The 19772-nt window shown below is 40.7% G+C and overlaps 1 protein-coding gene across 1 annotated transcript in view; it reads left to right on the forward strand.

The window, feature by feature from the left end:
* LOC128692281 (organic cation transporter protein) overlaps window positions 1–19772 on the forward strand; it is a 123156-nt gene that overhangs the window by 89863 nt on the left and 13521 nt on the right. Inside the window, exons 9-10 of the mRNA XM_070083265.1 lie at window positions 839–1017; window positions 2812–2984. Coding sequence (XP_069939366.1) covers window positions 839–1017; window positions 2812–2984 — 352 coding nt within the window. The remainder of the gene's footprint in view (window positions 1–838; window positions 1018–2811; window positions 2985–19772) is intronic.

Consider the following 19772-nt stretch of genomic DNA (forward strand, 5'->3'; position numbering starts at 1 on the left):
CAGTAACCTACGTCCTACACCATACACTTGCAACATCTGCCACATTGCCCCCCTATCCACCCTGTCATACGCCTTTTCCAAATCCATAAATGCCACAAAGACCTCTTTAGCCTTATCTAAATACTGTTCACTTATATGTTTCACTGTAAACACCTATATATATATATATATATATATATATATATATATATATATATATATATATATATATATATATATATATGCTTTCATACTGAAGATACTCTTATTGGTCACTGCCCTAATACTACAATAATTACTAACCACACCTTCAGTATTCAATTCGGTAATAATATTGCTAAAAAATAAAGTAAACAATGTACTAGGTTGTATTTTACTCATCAGGAAGAAAGATAAGTGTCTAGCGACACTTATCTTTCTTCCTCATGTTAAATAATGACCTATCGACTGCATAGGCTTCCGCTAATCTACCCAAGGTAAGCTTCCATTAGCCATTAGTCTACCCAAGCTAGACTTCCACTAGCCTACCCAACGTATCCACTAGTTTACCCAAGCTAGGCTTCCCCTAAGTCTACCCCGGCTAGGTCTCATCCTCCATTCAAATACACAGAGGACCATCAATTAGTAGTGTTCCAAAATATATTACATATACTGTGCCATCAATCATATGTAGTAAAGGCGCGCATGTTATTTATTCCCTTCAAGAGAAGGTATATTAGTGATAAAATTCGTGGTTCCTTAATTTAGAGCTTGCAGGTATATTTATAAGCTGTAAAAATCATAGTTTGTGAATTCATTCATGATTTGTAAATACTAAGTTAGTGTAATATTTTGTTGACGTGCTTTGAAATCCCACAAGGAGAAGCAGCCCGAGATAAGAGGAGGACGTGTGTTGGACGTGCTGCTGCAGGAGCTGAAGCACATTGTGTCCCTCGTCAGGGTGAGGACTCTCAGAAGAAGAAGTTTGATCGTTTTTTTCTGCTGGTTGGCCGCATCCGTGGTCTACTACGGTGTTGCCTTAAACTCTACCAACCTCAGGTATGTCACTCTAATCATCCTCCTCCTTCCTAGTGATGGTTGAAGATTAAGACACATATGCAACAGCTGGGTATCTTTATTTAAGTTCAGCTCTATGGAGCTGAACTTTTCTCCAGGCTGAGGGACTGACCACCTCAAATTCTTTTTCTCCAAGGTTGATGGACTAATCATCTTTATTTCATTACTACTGCTCGCTTAGTATTTGACTGAAGAAGCCTGCTGTGTAGGCGAAAACTTTCCATCAATAAAGATACCCAACTGTTGCACATGTCTTAATTCAACTTATCGGTATTTTATACCATTTTAAACTAGTACCGATTGCTAGTGTACCTTTCTGGCCACGCTGGTGTCAGCCACAGGTAAATCACTCTGGCTCGGCTGGTAATTAAAACTTAGTGTTACTGTATTATTCCACTGTGTCAGAAAATTCTAACAAGTTGTGAGGATGGCAAAATAAGCAAGACTATATCCAGTTGTATTTGATCTATCATCATCTGTACTGCAGTAGCCCGATAATCATCGTATCCTGTTTCATTAAGAGATTTCCTTATTATGTTTTCTTTTATTCTTTTGTTCTTCATCCAACCTTTCATTTTTTCCTCAACTCGAGAGGCCTCATCCAGTCGTGCTCTGAGGTTTTAACGCTTATGCACGGTCACTAAGGTTAGATTCTTGGAACAATTGACATATGCAGGTGCCCTCCGACCAAAGTTGTTGAGCCCATTCCCAGCATCCTGGAATGGCTCTTAAGCTGCAAAATCCTCAGTGGCGGAGCTTCAAACGTTCAGAAAAGATGCCTCGTAATTCGACGAGCTGGAGAGTGAAATTCAAGTATGTAGGTGCTGCTGATTTGACCATTTTATGAGTAAAATATTATTTAATATTTATTCCCATTAAATCACGTTCAATGTAATTCAGTTTACTTCTTCTGAACGGCTTCATTATTTAATGGGTGATACAGCTTAGAGACAGGATAGTAGTACTTAATAAGTTTTGTTTACGTGCAGGAAAATTTGTTGATGTAGTAAAATAGTTAAAAAATATTGGACTCGCTGAAATACGTGCCATTGCTGGATAATGACTCATTTGATCGGCTTCAGAATTTTACCATTGGTGGGGTTTCCTGACCGAAGGTTATTGGGTGTCGTAAGTTCCAATATGCCCATTTTACTGGATAAATAATGATATTCATTTATATGCAGTAACTAAAGAACGCTTCTTGTGATCGGCTTCAAACTATCAATAATGATGCATTCTGTAAGAATGATGAGGCGGTGAAAATTTGAAATTTTGCTGAAATTAAAAAAAAACTGGAATCATTTAAATTAAATCAATTACTGGTGAATACCTTTTTCTGATCGGCTTCAAACTTTTACCTTTGGTGAGCTTTATTAAAAGAAAACTTGGCGTTCACTTTGAGCTGTGTATGTGTGTAAATTTCATTTCGATTCTTATTAAGCAAATTTTTTCCCATGTAATAACTAGAGAATTCCTCTAATATTTTCGCGTGCACTGAGGTGGAGGGGGCTGGGGTTATGCAATACGGGATATGCCTTTCTCTGATCGCGCAGCATCCGAAATATATCTGGTTTTAGCTGTTTTCGGAAGTTTTATGCTCATACGATTCAAATTACATTTATAAGTTGTTTTTATTAAACTAAGAAGGTTATATATTACTTGTATTATCCAGACAACTCATAAAACTCAGGTGGCATCATCCTGGCACATAACGATCAGTGGCCTTGACTCAGAGCACCTGTGAATGCCTTACTCACTTGCACCTTGTGCCCCCAGTATCAACACCTACCTCTACATCTTCCTCGGGGGGCTGCTCGAGATGCCTTCATACATCCTGTTGTGGCCTGCCGTCGTCTTTTTGGGAAGAGTCAAATCCCTCTCTGTCCTCTACTGCACTACCGGCAGCACCATCCTTCTCATCTCTGTTTTCATCCTCTTCATTCCTGAGAGTAAGTGCTGTCTGTCGTGTCAATGAAAACAAGTGGTGCTATCTTTATAGCCTAAACTTACTCCCAGTTCAGTACATCCACACTTACTACTGTGCAATCTACATCAACAGGGCCTTAAACTCTAATATCAACCTTGACCTAAAACGCTTTCTTGATAGTTGTGACAGAACCCACAGGCATAACACCAGACACAAACATCTCTTACGACATTCCCCGTGTCCGACTAAACCTTTACAAAAATTCAATGTATGTCAAAGGCCCTAAAATCTGGAATACCCTACCTGAGAACTCTAGAACTGCAGACACATTCATCACCTTCAAAACTACCATTAGAAAACATCTTATCTCCCTGATACACCCCGTCAACTAACTACACGAATACCACCTGGTGGTTAACACTTACACTCACTCATTTGACCATAAACAGAAATATTAATCTCAATCTTAAAATAATGAATCCTGTGATACTTCAATACTGAAACTATGTACTGTGCCAAAACAAAAGCATTTACATTGCTAAACTCACAAACTAGTATTTAACCACTTAGCCATAATACCAACTTACCTCATAATTTGTAATATTTTACAATTAAGAATAAAACTAAGTCTGCCCGAAATGCCTAGCCATGCTAAGCCTTCTAGTGGTACACTCTGTAATCACTATTTTACTACATGTAAACCACACAATAACCAAATTTCTGTAAACTCAGCATTGTAATCCTTATAGAGAATAAACTTTGAATTTGAATTTGAATTTGAATTTGAGGATAGGCAGTTCTATGATCCTGCAGCTCCTGACTGAGGGTGCGAGTACGGTGTAACTTTTGTTGGTAAACGTTATGTAGTTTCATCGTTCTCGTTGAGCAAAGTGTCACTGTCCCCTGTGTTTTGTCCTTGTGAGAAGATGACCTCTTTGACCTAGATGGTAGGGTAGGGAAAGGTTGCAGGTAATAGGATAATCCTACGGATTTAGCGCTCCCTCATTATAATAATAATGCAGGTAACAGTGTCTTTTGCAATAGTTAACTATTTTTGGTTAAAATACAGAGAATTATCTTATAGTGTGTACTGTGTAGCATATTTTCTTGCTGTATGAAAGACAGATTTAGTGCGTGTTTTTTAATAAAATAATAATAAGAGTATATTTACTTGCCCAAGAAACTGAGTATCAGACCGATTCTGTAAGTCCCAGTTCCGCAGCATGAGTGTTTTGTTTCTTATCTTCATAATTGATACCAAGATTCTGGAATGGTCTGACAAGACTTCCAACAACACAAGGTACGTACTTACAATATTCACCAGGTCAGTGTCCTGACACGGGTCTTAATCTTTCGATGTCCCGTCTAACAGTAGATACGTGGACTCCTGAGATATATAAACTGTGATAACCTAACCAACTTGAACCTAAATCAACAATGATTGTCTGCATCGCTCCCGGGCCGTGTAGACCCCCTTGCCTGACGCTCCTCAGTAACCTGACAGCAGTGGTACGAGGTGTTGTTGTGTCTCTGTTGACACCGCTGGAAAATTACTGGTGTTAAGATGGCGGTTTGTCATCGCAGACTCATTAATACTATTGGAATTGAACTGCTTCGAGGTGCGATTACACTTAGTTCAGCTCAGATACTCTTACCCAAGATAATTAGGGAGACATATGGCATTCAAGACGGCGAATTGTATGGGGTAGCGTTGAATGGAGCGCATAGAATATTTGTGAAACTGCTTGCTGCGACAGTATATGAATCTGGTTACGCGCTTTCAAGATGTGTGTTTTGACGTTACGCCTGCTGTGCGTGTGAGACTGGTGGACGTGTCTCGATATTATACCTGGATAAAGTTGAGGAATGTTCCCTTTGAGCCGAACGAAGCTGACATCAGAAACGTATTTGAGAAATATGGGACTGTGCATTCTGCCCAGCAGGGTAAGTGGCTGATGGGTGCCTACGAAGGTATGCCGGAAGGTACCTTCAGCCTTATGACGTTGCGGCAACCCATACCATCATACGTGTATCTTCAAGATTTTAGGACACAGGTAATGGTTTTATATCCTGGACAACGGCGTACGTGTCGCATTTGTGGAGAGTATGAACACATAGCGGCGGCATGCGAGAAGAACAGACGCGTGACCAAACCTGTGCAAGAAGAGGTAGCCCCAGTCACACGTGGTGAAGGTGAGCATCGATCATCAGAGGAAGGGCGTGGTCGTTTGTGGAGTGAGATGGTGGAACAGGCTTTTCGAAATGAGAGTGTGTCCTCCCCTCAGCTCCCTGCACCTGAGTCGTTGCCAATACCATCTGCTGGATTGGTACCCCGAAATGACGTGTTAAATATAGGGGAGGAATTGGACGAAGTTTTAAAGACCTTGTCACCACCTGTGGTGGAAGCTCCGTCTACGAATGACGTAGCTGGAGACTTTTTGAGTCCAGATTGTGAACAATATGAGACTCAGCGGAATGACGACGAGACTGAGACATCGGGGGACTTCATACCTCACTGTAAAGTGGATGTTGAGGTACACCGTGAGGCTTCCTCAGACCTTGACATGGAGGATAAGAACGTTACGAGGAAACGAGCAGCTACGTCAGATTCAGATGACGTACTGACGCCAGCACAGAGGACTGGGAAGAAAACTGAGAGGATGGGTGAGGGAAGGGATGGAGAGGGGGGAATCATATGGGACGCCATCGCCAGAAGGAAGGCGAATGGGAAGGTACTGTAAAGAAAACCCATAGAAATAACAATTCAGGTGGTGAAAAAAAGAGAGGAGAAGAGGCAAGGGTGGAAAATATAACAGGCCTTAGGTGTATGACTGCTAATGTTAACGGTTTATGTACTAGACTAAAGAGAGATTGGTTAAACAATTTTCTTAGCAAACATAGAGTTGATGTTATGTTCCTTCAAGAACACAATTTCAAAGAGGGGGAAGTGTTGCAGGTTATAAAGTACTGACCCTGCCAACTATCCGTTTGAAAGGTGGTGTGGGTCTTTTAATAAAAGAGACGAGCCCGTTTGTGTTGCAGAGATGTGAGGGGGGTGGGGGGAGGGTGTTGCAGAGATGTGAGGGGGTGGGGGGAGGGTGTTGCAGAGATGTGAGGGGGGTGGGGGAGGGTGTTGAGAGTGGATGGAACTTGGATGGGAAAGCGTGTATCTTTAGTAAGTGTGTACGCCCCTGCGGAGAATAGCACGAAGGTAGGAAAGGATTTTGTGTGTGAGGACCTTGTTTATTTTTTGCGTGCACTTCCGGAAGTGGCGATAGTGGGGGGTGATTGGAACTGTGTCATCAGGGCGGCTGATGTCGAACCCAAAGGGACTGGGCATATGTCTGCACCTCTCAGAGATTTGTTGAGGGATGTTAAGTTACGTGATGTGTTTGGGGGAGGGGTGTGGGAAACGGAACATACTTTTATCAGAAGGGGATATGCTGCAAGGTTAGACAGAGTGTATATTTCTCAAGGAGTAGTTGTGAAGTCTTTTAATACGGTCGAGACGGTCTTGTCAGATCATAGGGCAGTAGTAGTGGAGGTAGGGTGGGAGGGGATGGCGGAAATTTATCGGCCTTATTGGAAATTAAATATTAATATGTTAAGTGATGACGAAGGTTAGAGGGTTTTTCTATGCTGTGGAAAGAGCTTTCAAGGGAAGCTCAGGAGGTAGAAGACATTGTAACGTGGTGGGACTCGGTAGCAAAAGAAAGGATAAAAGCCTTTTACGTGAGGGAGGGTAAACGTATAAACACTCTAAAATATGGACTAGTGAATTATTTAGAGGATCGATTAAGAAGTTGTTATGGGCAGGGAATGGTTGGTGGTGTTTACCCCATGGACGAGATTGTAGACATAAAAGAGAGCTTGCGAACGTTGCATAATGAGCGGTTTCAAGCAGTGCGGGTGCAAGCAGGATTAGAAGAAGTTTTGTGGGGAGACAAGCCATCCGCGTGTGTGTTGCGGCAGCAAAAGCAAAAGCAGGCACTGATGGCAATCCCGAGCTTAGAGGTACATGAGACGATGGGAATCCATAGAGCAGGTCAGGTGATAAGAAACTCGAAAGCCATGAGTGCATATGCGGATATGTGGTATAAAAAATACTGGACTAGTAGTGAGACTAGTAGTGCAGATGACACCCGAATCTGCATGACAGTGTCTTCCATTGCAGACACTGCAAGGCTCCAGGCGGACATCAACCAAATCTTTCAGTGGGCTGCAGAAAACAATATGAAGTTCAACGATGAGAAATTTCAATTACTCAGATATGGTAAACATGAGGAAATTAAATCTTCGTCAGAGTACAAAACAAATTCTGGCCACAAAATAGAGCGAAACACCAACGTCAAAGACCTGGGAGTGATCATGTCGGAGGATCTCACCTTCAAGGACCATAACATTGTATCAATCGCATCTGCTAGAAAAATGACAGGATGGATAATGAGAACCTTCAAAACTAGGGAGGCCAAGCCCATGATGACACACTTCAGGTCACTTGTTCTATCTAAGCTGGAATATTGCTGCACACTAACAGCACCTTTCAAGGCAGGTGAAATTGCTGACCTAGAAAATGTACAGAGAACTTTCACGGCACGCATAACGGAGATAAAACACCTCAATTACTGGGAGCGCTTGAGGTTCCTAAACCTGCATTCCCTGGAACGCAGGAGGGAGAGATACATGATTATATACACCTGGAAAATCCTAGAGGGACTAGTACCGAACTTGCACACGAAAATCACTCACTACGAAAGCAAAAGACTTGGCAGACGATGCACCATCCCCCCAATGAAAAGCAGGGGTGTCACTAGCACGTTAAGAGACCATACAATAAGTGTCAGGGGCCCGAGACTGTTCAACTGCATCCCAGCACACATAAGGGGGATTACCAACAGACCCCTGGCAGTCTTCAAGCTGGCACTGGACAAGCACCTAAAGTCAGTTCCTGATCAGCCGGGCTGTGGCTCGTACGTTGGTTTGCGTGCAGCCAGCAGCAACAGCCTGGTTGATCAGGCTCTGATCCACCAGGAGGCCTGGTCACAGACCGAGCCGCGGGGGCGTTGACCCCCGGAACTCTCTCCAGGTAAACTCCAGATGTGGATGAAGTGGAATTAAATAGGGTGTGCACATATGCCAAGTGCAATTTGGGTCATAGTGATAGGAAGGCTTTGGGTGGGGATATTACTGAGGAGGAAATTGAAATTGCTTTACACGGAATGAGAAAGGGCAAAGCCCCGGGTATTGATGGTTTACCGGTGGAATTTTATTTACAGCATTGGGCGTTGATTGGGAAGTTCATGGTAAGATTATTAAATTTTATGAAGGAGAAGGGTACGTTAGGGAATAAGCAGAATACAGCAGTTGTGGTGCTGGTGAAATTAACAGCAAAAGCATCCGGTGCACTCAGACTATTACTGTCAATTCTCAGAATACGGAGGGAACGTGAACACGAAAATTTCTGACAAACTGATCAGCTAATAACAAAACACACAGTTGACAATTTCATTCATCTCGGACATCTAATTATACAGACTATGTACATTTAAACCCAATTCTGCGAGGGTAAGGTTTACATATGCAGAATGGTTATCATCTCTGGGAGGATCGAATTCCTTTGCAATGGCTAACACATGCCTTGACTGAGGGAGATCTAAACGAGTATCTACAAAAGATACAGCTACAATCACTAGTGACTGTGGAATTGCTAATTCTTCTGCTAGGAGTACTCAACTCGACTATTCGATACAGTAATTCTTGGCTCATTACAAAGTCACTAATGGGTGCTGGTGGCTTCACAGTAAGAATAAGATCTTCCTGGAGCAGGAATCGAATCACACCAGAACACAAGGGATCGGTTCTTTGGGCAGTTTTGACATCCTCGACAGTAAATGGAGGATCTGCAGTAACTACACTAACGTGTCGCGATAAAGCATCTGCGACTACATTTGACTTGCCAGGTAAATGTTCAAAAGTTGGATTGAACTCTTGGATAGTCAAGGTCCATCTGGCTAACCTTCCAGTAGGCTGTTTGTTCTGGAATAAAGGTATCAGTTCTTTCTTACTGGAGGAAAGAACAAACTCGGTGGAGTGGATGACTCCCCCCGGTTGAAAAAATTAACGCTATAACACGCAATATGAGCAAGGGAGAACGAATCTACTATCTCAAACTGCAAACACAGGAGAAAAGAAATGAACACGGTGAACAATGCTGATATTCAATCTGAGTCGCACACAGTGACACGAGGTATCAGCTATAAAGAAACTACACTTACAAACGTTAACATGGGAAAGTTACTCGAGAAATAACTTCTTACAATGCACTGATTACTATCAACTAGGATGGGATCGCAATCTGAAACACAAGGGACAACAACAACACTCAAGTGAGCACACTAGCCACAGAAACGTCTTTCTGCAACGGCTTGTGGCATCAGCAAGAGATGGCATAACTCGTTGCAAGTAAAGTTCTTCTCAAAGCGTCCCCTGGGAAGGAACGAGTACTTGAACAAGTCGCCATCGCAAGGATAGTAGTCTCAGCACTATCCTGCGTGCACGATGTTGTGGCTGGAGTCCAGACAGGAGTGACAGTATTACTAGTGCCTGACCGCTCGGCTACGTTAATAAGTAATTCACGGATCTATAGGAACTTAATCTGAACTTCACATTTCGCAGCACTTTAACAAATCTCAAATACAAGCTGTAAGAACAAACACATTGCTCAAGGGCTAGATATTGTCTTTCAGTCAGTAAGGGAATGTTGGTACTGTGGACTGATTCATATTGACTTTGACTGGCATGATACACTAAGTGAACGTTCAAAAGTGACTGGGACATCTCAGTGAACTTACTGAAGGACATAAAGACAAGAAGAATGGAGAGAATGACACAGTAAGCTTAAATGGAAGAAAAAATGCTTAACTATTCTGTATAAGTAATTAAAAATTGACAAGTTACACAGTAAGCAAAGAACTCACACAAGAAGAATATGCAACTTAACAAACACTGAAAATCAAGAGAACTTGTACTTTGCTCAAATCTAATTTGCTCAACTTTTACTTTAAATTGAAAGGATGGCACAGTGAGTTGTCTTTACTTTCAATGCAACAAGGAAATACACAATAAAATGATAAAATGGACTCAATAAACTTGTGCAAAAATTGAAACAGACACACAATTCACTGAAATAAAAATAAAATGACACAGACAGAATAAAATACTATGCACAGAACAGAGCATAAGAAACTGCACTGTAATAAACTGTAGCAATATATCAAATTAACAATTGCTAATCAACAAGTACTTCATAAAATTTTCTGCAAGGAAACTTTAATAGCAACACAATATTTGCACAAGAATTATTGCAAAATGAATCAATGTGCAATAATAAAAAAAAATTACACACACAAGAAAAGAAATATATCAAGGAATGAACACTTTAACTCTTAACTGCACTTAAACAACTCTTAACAAGCAAAAGAACAATTTACTTTAAAAGGAGAACTTAAAAATTGCACTAAGAGTGAATTTGTTCAATAAAACATGAAAAATAATAGGTGCAAAAACACATAACAAAAAAAGGGTTGAACACTTACAGTGATGCAGAACACAACACATCAACATAAACACAGTACTAGAATTTTCTTGCAATGAAACTTGATGTTTTGAAAAATTTTGTAAAAATGATTTCTTGCTTGGACTTTAAAAATGGCACTATTGTCTGTGGAAATAAGACAAATTAAACACTGGCTAAATGAAAGAATATGAACACAAGAATGTTCAACACACAGAGAACAAAATAAAAATACACAAATGCTGGGAAGAAAAAAAATAACAGACAACACTGAGTTGTGATGCAGAATATGAGGTGAAAAATTTACTGAAATACTTCACTGGAATACTGAGAACACAAGGTGATTCTGAAGTGTAACACAAGTTCTATACTGCTCATATGTTGCACACACAACAAAGGAAAAACACTAAGTACTTACTTCAAGTGTATAAAAAGATACACAACACAACAGATATAAAATAATGCACGAAAATTAACACTGAATTAAGGAGATTAAAAGAAATTAATGCAATCAGTACATGATAAACACTGAGTCTGATCAAGAGTAACTGAATGTCACTAAGAGAAAAATCACTGGGAACACAAAAGAAATGTCTCAACACTCGCAAATGTCTCTAAAAAATATATATTATCGCTGTAACAACTTGAAGAATGAGATTGATGGATTGTTTATATCGTCTTGCTGCTGTCCTCTGCACAGATGATCGTAGAATTGCGCTTAAATCGGCGAAGACAAACACACAGGAGGCTTTTTAAAGATGGCGCGAACACACTCTAGCTCTTGACCCCCTATGTGGTCCTTAAAATATGGTGCTACAACCCTTAGCAGTGCACCAAAACACTGAAGAAGTAGGTGAGTGTGTAATGGCTGACTGTAGTTGGGTTTGTGGGTTGACAGGTCTGAGACCGGCAATGATGCGACACACGTGATCGTGAGTGGCTGGGCTTATGGGTTGAACGTCGTAAGTCTCACTGAGAACACCCATACTGCCGCGAAGATAATTCTAAGCCGGCTGGCTTAAAATAAACCCATGAAATGCTACAACACCACAAGGATGAAAAAGAGCACTCAGAATGCTTGGAGCTTGAATCACAAGCGATGAAGACTACTCACGTGGCTTGCTTGAGTACTGGGGTAAGACACCTGGGTTAGTTGCTAGCTGGCTTATCTTAACCCTTCACACAGAATAGCTTGATAACTTCACATGATGAGCACAGCAGGGTGGAAGCTGGCTTGGCAGGCCAAGGAATTGGATGGAATAGACTAGGCTCGACTGGGCTCGGTTGTTCTGACTCCCCCACCACAGACTGGAAGCTGGCTTATTTTGCAAACTCGGGTCAACCCCTCGGGAGTGATGCAAATAAGCAGAAAACACTAATACAAAGAGACTGACCAGTGAATAATGTAGAAGCTGGTAGAGTAGCTGGCTTGAGGTAGCTGGCTGGGGTGAACCTCGGTAGGCCTACTGGTGACACGAAATGGCCGTCTTGCTGGTCGAAAATTTATCTCCAGAAATCGCTGTAATCGTCAGAATTACAGACCCTCCGATGCCACCATTTATCGAAAGGGGTTCTTAAATGGAGATATCGTAGGTTGAAGGTAGACACACTTGTAGGATGGTAACTATATTGTCAGACTGAGATGAGGGATGGAGCCCAGTGCCTTGCCTGTCTTCGCCTGGTTGGTCTGCCACCGAGTGAGGCCGGGGCAGAGGTATGAGCCTACACATCTGTATCCCGTGACGTCACACAAAGCCACAGGCCTACAAGGGATCTTGTATCTAAAGCACATGGATGATACTAATATGCTATGCTATATAATACTGGGAATACAGGGATCAGCAACTATGCTGACACCGAAAGGCAAAGGGCAGCCAGACCTTGGGAAGTATAGGGCAATATCGTTGCTCTGTGCAGACTATAAGGTTTTTGCTAAAATTTTGGGTAATAGGGTAAAATGCGTGGTGGGGAGGGTTGTTTCACCATCGCAGTTTGGGTTGCCGGGCAGGTCGATGTTAGAAGGTCACAGGATTTTAAGAAGTTTTGTGGAGTCAAAGGGGGGTGTGGAGGGGGCGGCTTTACTGGCCTTAGACTGGCGAGCCACCTATGATAGAGTGGAAAGAGGTGCACTGCAGAGTATACTTAGGAGACAGGGTTATGGTGAAGAAATAGTTGGGTGGGTAAACACGCTGTATAAGGGAGCAAAGATGAGAGTACAAATAAATGAGTGTATGGGGGCAGACTTTGAGATGGGTAGAGGTTTACGACAAGGGTGCCCTATGTCACAGATCTTATTTGCGTGTTTTCAGGATCCCTTTTACAGGATGGTTGAGAGCACAGTCAATTCCCGGGGTGAGGGGGGGTAGGGGAAGGGAGATGTTGGCCGGCATTAATAGGTTAGGTGGATGATACGACTGTTTTGGTGTGTGAACGGATGTCTATAAAAGTGTTGGAAGATGCTGTGCATGTGTTTGAACGAGCCACGGGTGTGAGGGTAAATAGTGAAAAGTCAATGATCATGGGGTTGGGTACCTGGAAAGGGGGAGGAATGGTGAGCTGTAACGTGGTTAACACGACTGCGTTGTCATTAAAGATTTGTGGTATTATTTATAGAGACGATTCGGATGTGGCCCGAGAGGAAAATTCAGTAAGGACATTGGAAAAGGTCATTGGTTGTCTGGGTGTTTTGAGGCCCCAACATCTCACTCTGGCCCAACGTGTGATCGTTGTTAACGTTTTATTGTATAGTAAGGTGTGGCACGTTGCGGGTGTATTCCCGATTACAGGAACAGCGATCAATGCAATATTGAGATGAGTATTTACCTTTTTGTGGGGATAGAGGTGTGATTGGTTAAAACGTGAGGTTGTTATGTTACCTGTCCGTCGAGGAGGTTTGGGGTTGTTGGACTTAAAGCGTAGGGTAAAATGTGTTTTTCTAAAGTGGGAGGTTTGGCGTGTGGGTGTGATGGCGGGAAATATGGAACAGGTATATATGAGATTGAAAAAGTGGTATGGGGGAATGGAATTGAGGGAATGTGAGATTGTACTACGGGCTTTGTTGATGGTAAGGGAACGGAAAAACATTCGCATAAGGGTTTTAAGTAGGTTACTGGGGGGTACGTGCGCAGCTCCAGTAGAAGGTTTGTTCCCCATGTACTCCTAGGAAAATATTTGGCTCAGATTTAGTAAGCTGAAATTACGGCCTTGGGTGCGTGAAGTCATGTTCCGTTTTTTACATGGTATATTGCCGTCAGGGGCAATATTACGATCCAGAAGAGTCGTGGAAGGTGGCGGGTGTGGGTTTTGTGGAGGTGAAGACACGGCTTTTCATGTTGTCTACTTTTGCGAAGGTTTAGAAGATGTCAGGGGTTGGTTAGGTTGGGTGGTACAGAGGGTGGGGGGAGAGGGGTGCAGGTCCTGCGCGCGTTAAGTCTCGACATCGGTGGATTAGACCAGGAAGTTAGACGAGCTTTAGATTATATTATCGTGGATTACATTTATATTTCGTGGGTAATGAGGGGGAAAGGGGTAAGTGAGGTGAGAAGGCGTGTCCTTGCAATAACGTTTTATCGTACAATGTGTAGAAATAGGGAATTGTATGGGATGAGGTGGGATAAGGGTTTTTCGGACGGTTATAAAAGGCTTACTATTGAAAGCCTTGTGAATCTGTGAATAAATATACGGGCATGCCGGGTAAGTTTCCGTGTAGGTCAGTGGGCAATAGCTGGCTCGTCTCATGGGTGGGAGGTGTGAGTTGCGTGAATATGAGATTGGGCATGGATGTATTCTAGTTGTTATAAGAACATAAGAACATAAGAACGAAGGAACACTGCAGAAGGCCTACTGGCCCATGCGAGGCAGGTCCAAGTCTCCTACCGGCTTAAGCCAATGCACCCAACCTAGTCAGGTCAGGTCACATTGACTTAAGGGAGGAACATGGCAACCGACCTGGTAGCACAAGCTATCAGGTCTAACTCACACCCACCCACATCTACTCATGTATTTATCCAACCTATTTTTAAAGCTACACAACGTTCTGGCCTCTATAACGGTACTTGGGAGTTTGTTCCACTCATCCACAACTCTATTACCAAACCAGTACTTTCCTATATCCTTCCTGAATCTGAATTTTTCCAACTTAAAACCATTGCTGCGAGTCCTGTCTAGGCTAGATATTTTCAGCACACTATTTACATCCCCTTTATTTATTCCTGTCTTCCATTTATACACCTCAATCATATCCCCCCTAATTCTACGTCTTTCTAGAGAGTGCAGTTTCAGGGCCCTTAGTCTATCCTCATAGGGAAGGTTTCTGATACATGGGATCATCTTTGTCATCCTCCTTTGTACATTTTCCAGAGAATTTATATCCATTCTGTAATACGGTGACCAAAACTGTGCAGCATAATCTAAATGAGGCCTAACCAAGGATGTATAGAGTTGAAGAACAACCTGAGGACTCCTATTATTTATGCTTCTTGATATGAAGCCAAGGATTCTATTAGCTTTATTGCGAACACTTATGCACTGTTGTCTTGGTTTCAGATTACTGCTAACCAGAACTCCTAAATCTTTTTCGCAATCCGTAATATTAAGATCTACATTATTTAGTTTATATGTGGCATGGTTATTGTCCTGTCCAACATTTAGAACTTTGCATTTGTCTATATTAAACTGCATCTGCCACTTCTCCGACCACTGCATCAGTCTATTCAAATCTTCCTGGAGTGCTCGAATGTCCTCGTCAGAATGAATTCGACGGCCTATTTTGGTGTCATCGGCAAACTTGCCGATGTCGCTCTTTACGCCCTCATCTATGTCGTTTATGTAGATTGTGAACAGCAGGGGGCCCAACACTGACCCCTGTGGAACACCGCTCGTGACGCTTCCCCACTCTGATTTCTCCCCATTTATGCAAACTCTCTGCTGCCTATTTGTCAACCATGCCTCTATCCAGGAAAAAATTTCTCCTCCTATTCCATGTGCTTTAATTTTCCTCAATAGTCTCTGATGTGGGACCCTGTCAAAAGCCTTACTGAAGTCCATATACACAATATCATATTCATTACCATGATCTACCTCCTCAAATACCTTAGTGAAAAAAGTTAATAAATTCGTAAGGCAGGAACGCCCCTTTGTAAAACCATGCTGAGATTCGTTGATTAATTTATGCTTTTCAAGATGGCTACGAACTGCCTCGGCAATTATTGATTCCATAAATTTTCCCACTATGGAGGTTAGGCTTATTGGTCTATAGTTCGAAGCTAAGGACCTGTCACCTGTTTTGAAAATAGGTATCACATTTGCCATTTTCCACTTATCTGGCACCATGCCAGTTTGTGTGTTTATTGATTCTGGGGTTAGGGTTACTTACTATACCTTTTGTGTACAAAATGACAGTGGTGCCTTTACAGTATTTATGTTTTTGAAGCTTTTCTTTTGTGTAAAGACTCGTTTTTTCTTGAGTCATAAGTTTTCTTAGTATTTTGTTTTTGATTGTGTTTTATAAGTCCAGATATTTGGGTATACAAACCTGCATATATATATATATATATATATATATATATATATATATATATATATATATATATATATATATATATACATATATATATATATATATATATATATATATATATATATATATATATATATATATATATATACATATATATATATATATATATATATATATATATATATATATATATATATATATATATATATATATATATATATATATATATATATATATATATATATATATATATATATATATATATATATATATTATATATATATATATATATATATATATATATATATATATATATATATATATATATATATATATATATATATATATATATATATATATATATATATATATATATATATATATATATATATATATATATATATATATATATATATATATATATATATATATATATATATATATATATATATATATATATATATATATATATATATATATATATATATATATATATATATATATATATATATATATATATATATATATATATATATATATATATATATATATATATATATATATATATATATATATATATATATATATATATATATATATATATATATATATATATATATATATATATATATATATATATATATATATATATATATATATATATATATATATATATATATATATATATATATATATATATATATATATATATATATATATATATATATATATATATATATATATATATATGCATGTTTTATCCCTTCCCTGTTACTGTTCAATCTAGTCTGTGAGTCACCAAAGTATTTAAGGGATATAACACGTGTACATTACCCTGAGTCGTCCAAATTTATCCCATAAATATTTCGTAATGTTGTGATTTTTGTTTGTGATTCAAACGTAGTTCATAGGTATCAAGATTGAACACATATAGAATGGATGGAAATTGCTGACGATTAATATGATCGTCAATTTATATAATATTTATTATGTTAATGAATTTGTGTCAGAGTAAATCATTGAATTTGTGTCTAAGTAGGAATTTCTATAAACAGTTGTATATTTTGTATGCAAATTACATAAACTATTGTTTAATCATTAATGTAACATGTTTGTATGATGTGCATGTAGCTTATAACAGGTTTAGTGAGGGTTTCCACCAGTGTTATATTTGTTGCGCAAACAGTTATATATTTTGGTATTGTGTGTGTTTCGTGAGGCGTACGTATGTGTTTTATGGTGTGTTTGTCGTATATATCTATTAGTATTAGTTACAAAGATTTTTTTCTGGTATTTATGGTGTGAATCTTTGTGTACTCTATAGAATATGTATGGTGATGCTATTTAATTTTTAAGCAGCCATGTATTTATGATGTTTTAAATAAAATATAAAAAAAAAATCAACAATACGAGTTGGTGACTGCTTCATCCAACCTTCCGACATCCTACATTCATATACAGTAAATTTTCCAATTCATTTTTATATTGTTGATACAAGCTCTGTCTGAAGACTGGAAGAAACGCTATGGGATTTCTCTTGTAAGATACACACCCTGTAACTAGAGTTTCGTCTTGCTAAGTTCTCTAACCATGAGGATTCGCTGCCTGACCACGGTGGAGTGCGGTTGTGTCTCGGCACCCCTCTGCTGTCTTCAGGCGAGCTACCTTAGTTCAGCAACAACCATTGAGTAGTGAGGACGTGCGCTGCTCATTGGGATATCAACATGGCGGAACATACAGTACGGAGAGTGAATACTATCTGCATAGAGCTGGTTCGTGGTACGTTAAGTGGAGATACGATGAACGTCCTTCTCCCTAACATCAGGGATACATATGGTATTCCCAACGAGGAATTGTATGGCGTCGCCCTTAATGGTTTAACAAGAATCTTTGTGAAATTTCTACGAGTCGATTTCTACACAAGAATAGTCGAGCATTACCAGGAACAACGCATGAGCGTGAATTCAACGATGGATGTTGTGTTACATGACGTCTCTAAGTACTTCACATGGGTGAAGGTACGGAATGTACCCTTCGAGGCTACGGCTTATGGCCTGCAGGAGTTTTTTCGAAGTTATGGGACAGTGCATTCTGCAACAATGGGGGTGTGGAGGGATGGTCCATATGAAGGAATGCCGGAAGGTTCTTACACCCTTAAAATGACTTTAACAAGGCCTATACCATCCTATGTTACGATGATCGGTTGTAGAACACAGGTTTATGTGTACTATGCTGGGCAACGGAAAACATGTCGTCTATGTAGCTCTTATGAGCACATGGCAGCCCAGTGTCCTAGGAGGCGGGCTTCTCGAATTCTCGACACTCCAATTGTGATTCAACAGTCGTGTAATTTGGTGCCTGGCTCTGATGCCTCGGGAGGCCGGAGGAATGACCTCTGGAGCGAAGAGGTCGACCGGGAGGTGGCGGCGGCGGAGACATGTGTCATTCTCCCAGGGGCGTCAGGGGAGTTGAAGGTGACATCTGAGGAGACTTTCGTCCAGGAAACTTCAACCCAGGATGGGTTATTGGCAGATGTGATCAAGGATTTTTTGGATGAGGAGGAACCCTGTGCAAAAGGTGTCCTCAGTTCATGTGAAGCTGGAACTTTGGAGGGACAACAAATTGTTGAGGAAGACTTGAGTAAGATTGGGCGGGAGCATGTGGTGGCCGTGGAGGTACACCAGGAGGATTTGTCTGAGGGTGATATGTGTGTAAGTGTGAGTTCTAGGAAACGAACTGCGGCATCAGAGATAGATGAGGTCATTACCCCGGGGCAGAGGCCGGGGAAGAAGTCATGGGCAGCGGTTGTGGAGCCGAGGACACATAGTGGTAGAGGTGTGCCTGAGTTGCAAATTGGGAAAGGGAGGGGGGAGGTGACTGCACAGGAAAACTCGAGTGGCAAAGGAACACGTAATATGAAAAGTGCAGTGGGTAAATCCCAGAGGCATAGGGGAAAGCCGCCCCTTCTGTAATTTTCAGATGTGTCACGCTTAATGTTAATGGACTTAAGACTGAGGTCAAGAAAGTTTGGTTGGAGTGGTTTTTAAGGCGGTTTGATGTTGACATATGCTTTTTGCAAGAGCATAATCACAGGGCTGGTAGTGTGTTGAGGGTGAAAGGATATCGGATGTATGTAACCAGTGGTTTGCAATTGAAAGGTGGGGTAGCAGTTGCGGTAAAGGAGACCAGCCCCTTGCGTGTCATCGGTTGGGAAGAGGGGGGGGGGTGGGAGGATCGTGAGGGTGGATGGCATCTGGGGTGAGAGTCGAGTTAGTTTCGTGGGAGTTTACATGCCAGCAACTAGTAATATCAGGGTAAAAGTAGATTTTGTCAGAGAGGTATTGCTGTATCACTTGAGAGGTTTGCCTGCAATAACAGTAATAGGAGGTGATTGGAATTGTGTGATTAGGAGTGGTGATGTCGAACCGAGAGGGGCGGGTTGTGTGCTGAGTGTGCTGAGGGATGTATTGCGAGATATTGGGGTTGTTGATGTGGTGGGGAGGGGGGGTTACCTAGTGGAGCATACGTTCGTCCGTAGGGGATATGAAGCGCGATTAGACAGAATTTATATTAAGCAGGGTATAGATGTTGTGAGGGTGCAAACCTTCGATGTGGGGTTTTCAGATCACAGGGCGGTAATAGCAGATTTGATGTGGGATGGAGTGGTGCGTATTTATTCTGGGTACTGGAAATTAAATGTAAGGCTTCTTAAGGAGGAG

Source organism: Cherax quadricarinatus, chromosome 9 (assembly GCF_038502225.1).
Source record: "Cherax quadricarinatus isolate ZL_2023a chromosome 9, ASM3850222v1, whole genome shotgun sequence".
NCBI lineage: Eukaryota > Metazoa > Arthropoda > Malacostraca > Decapoda > Parastacidae > Cherax > Cherax quadricarinatus.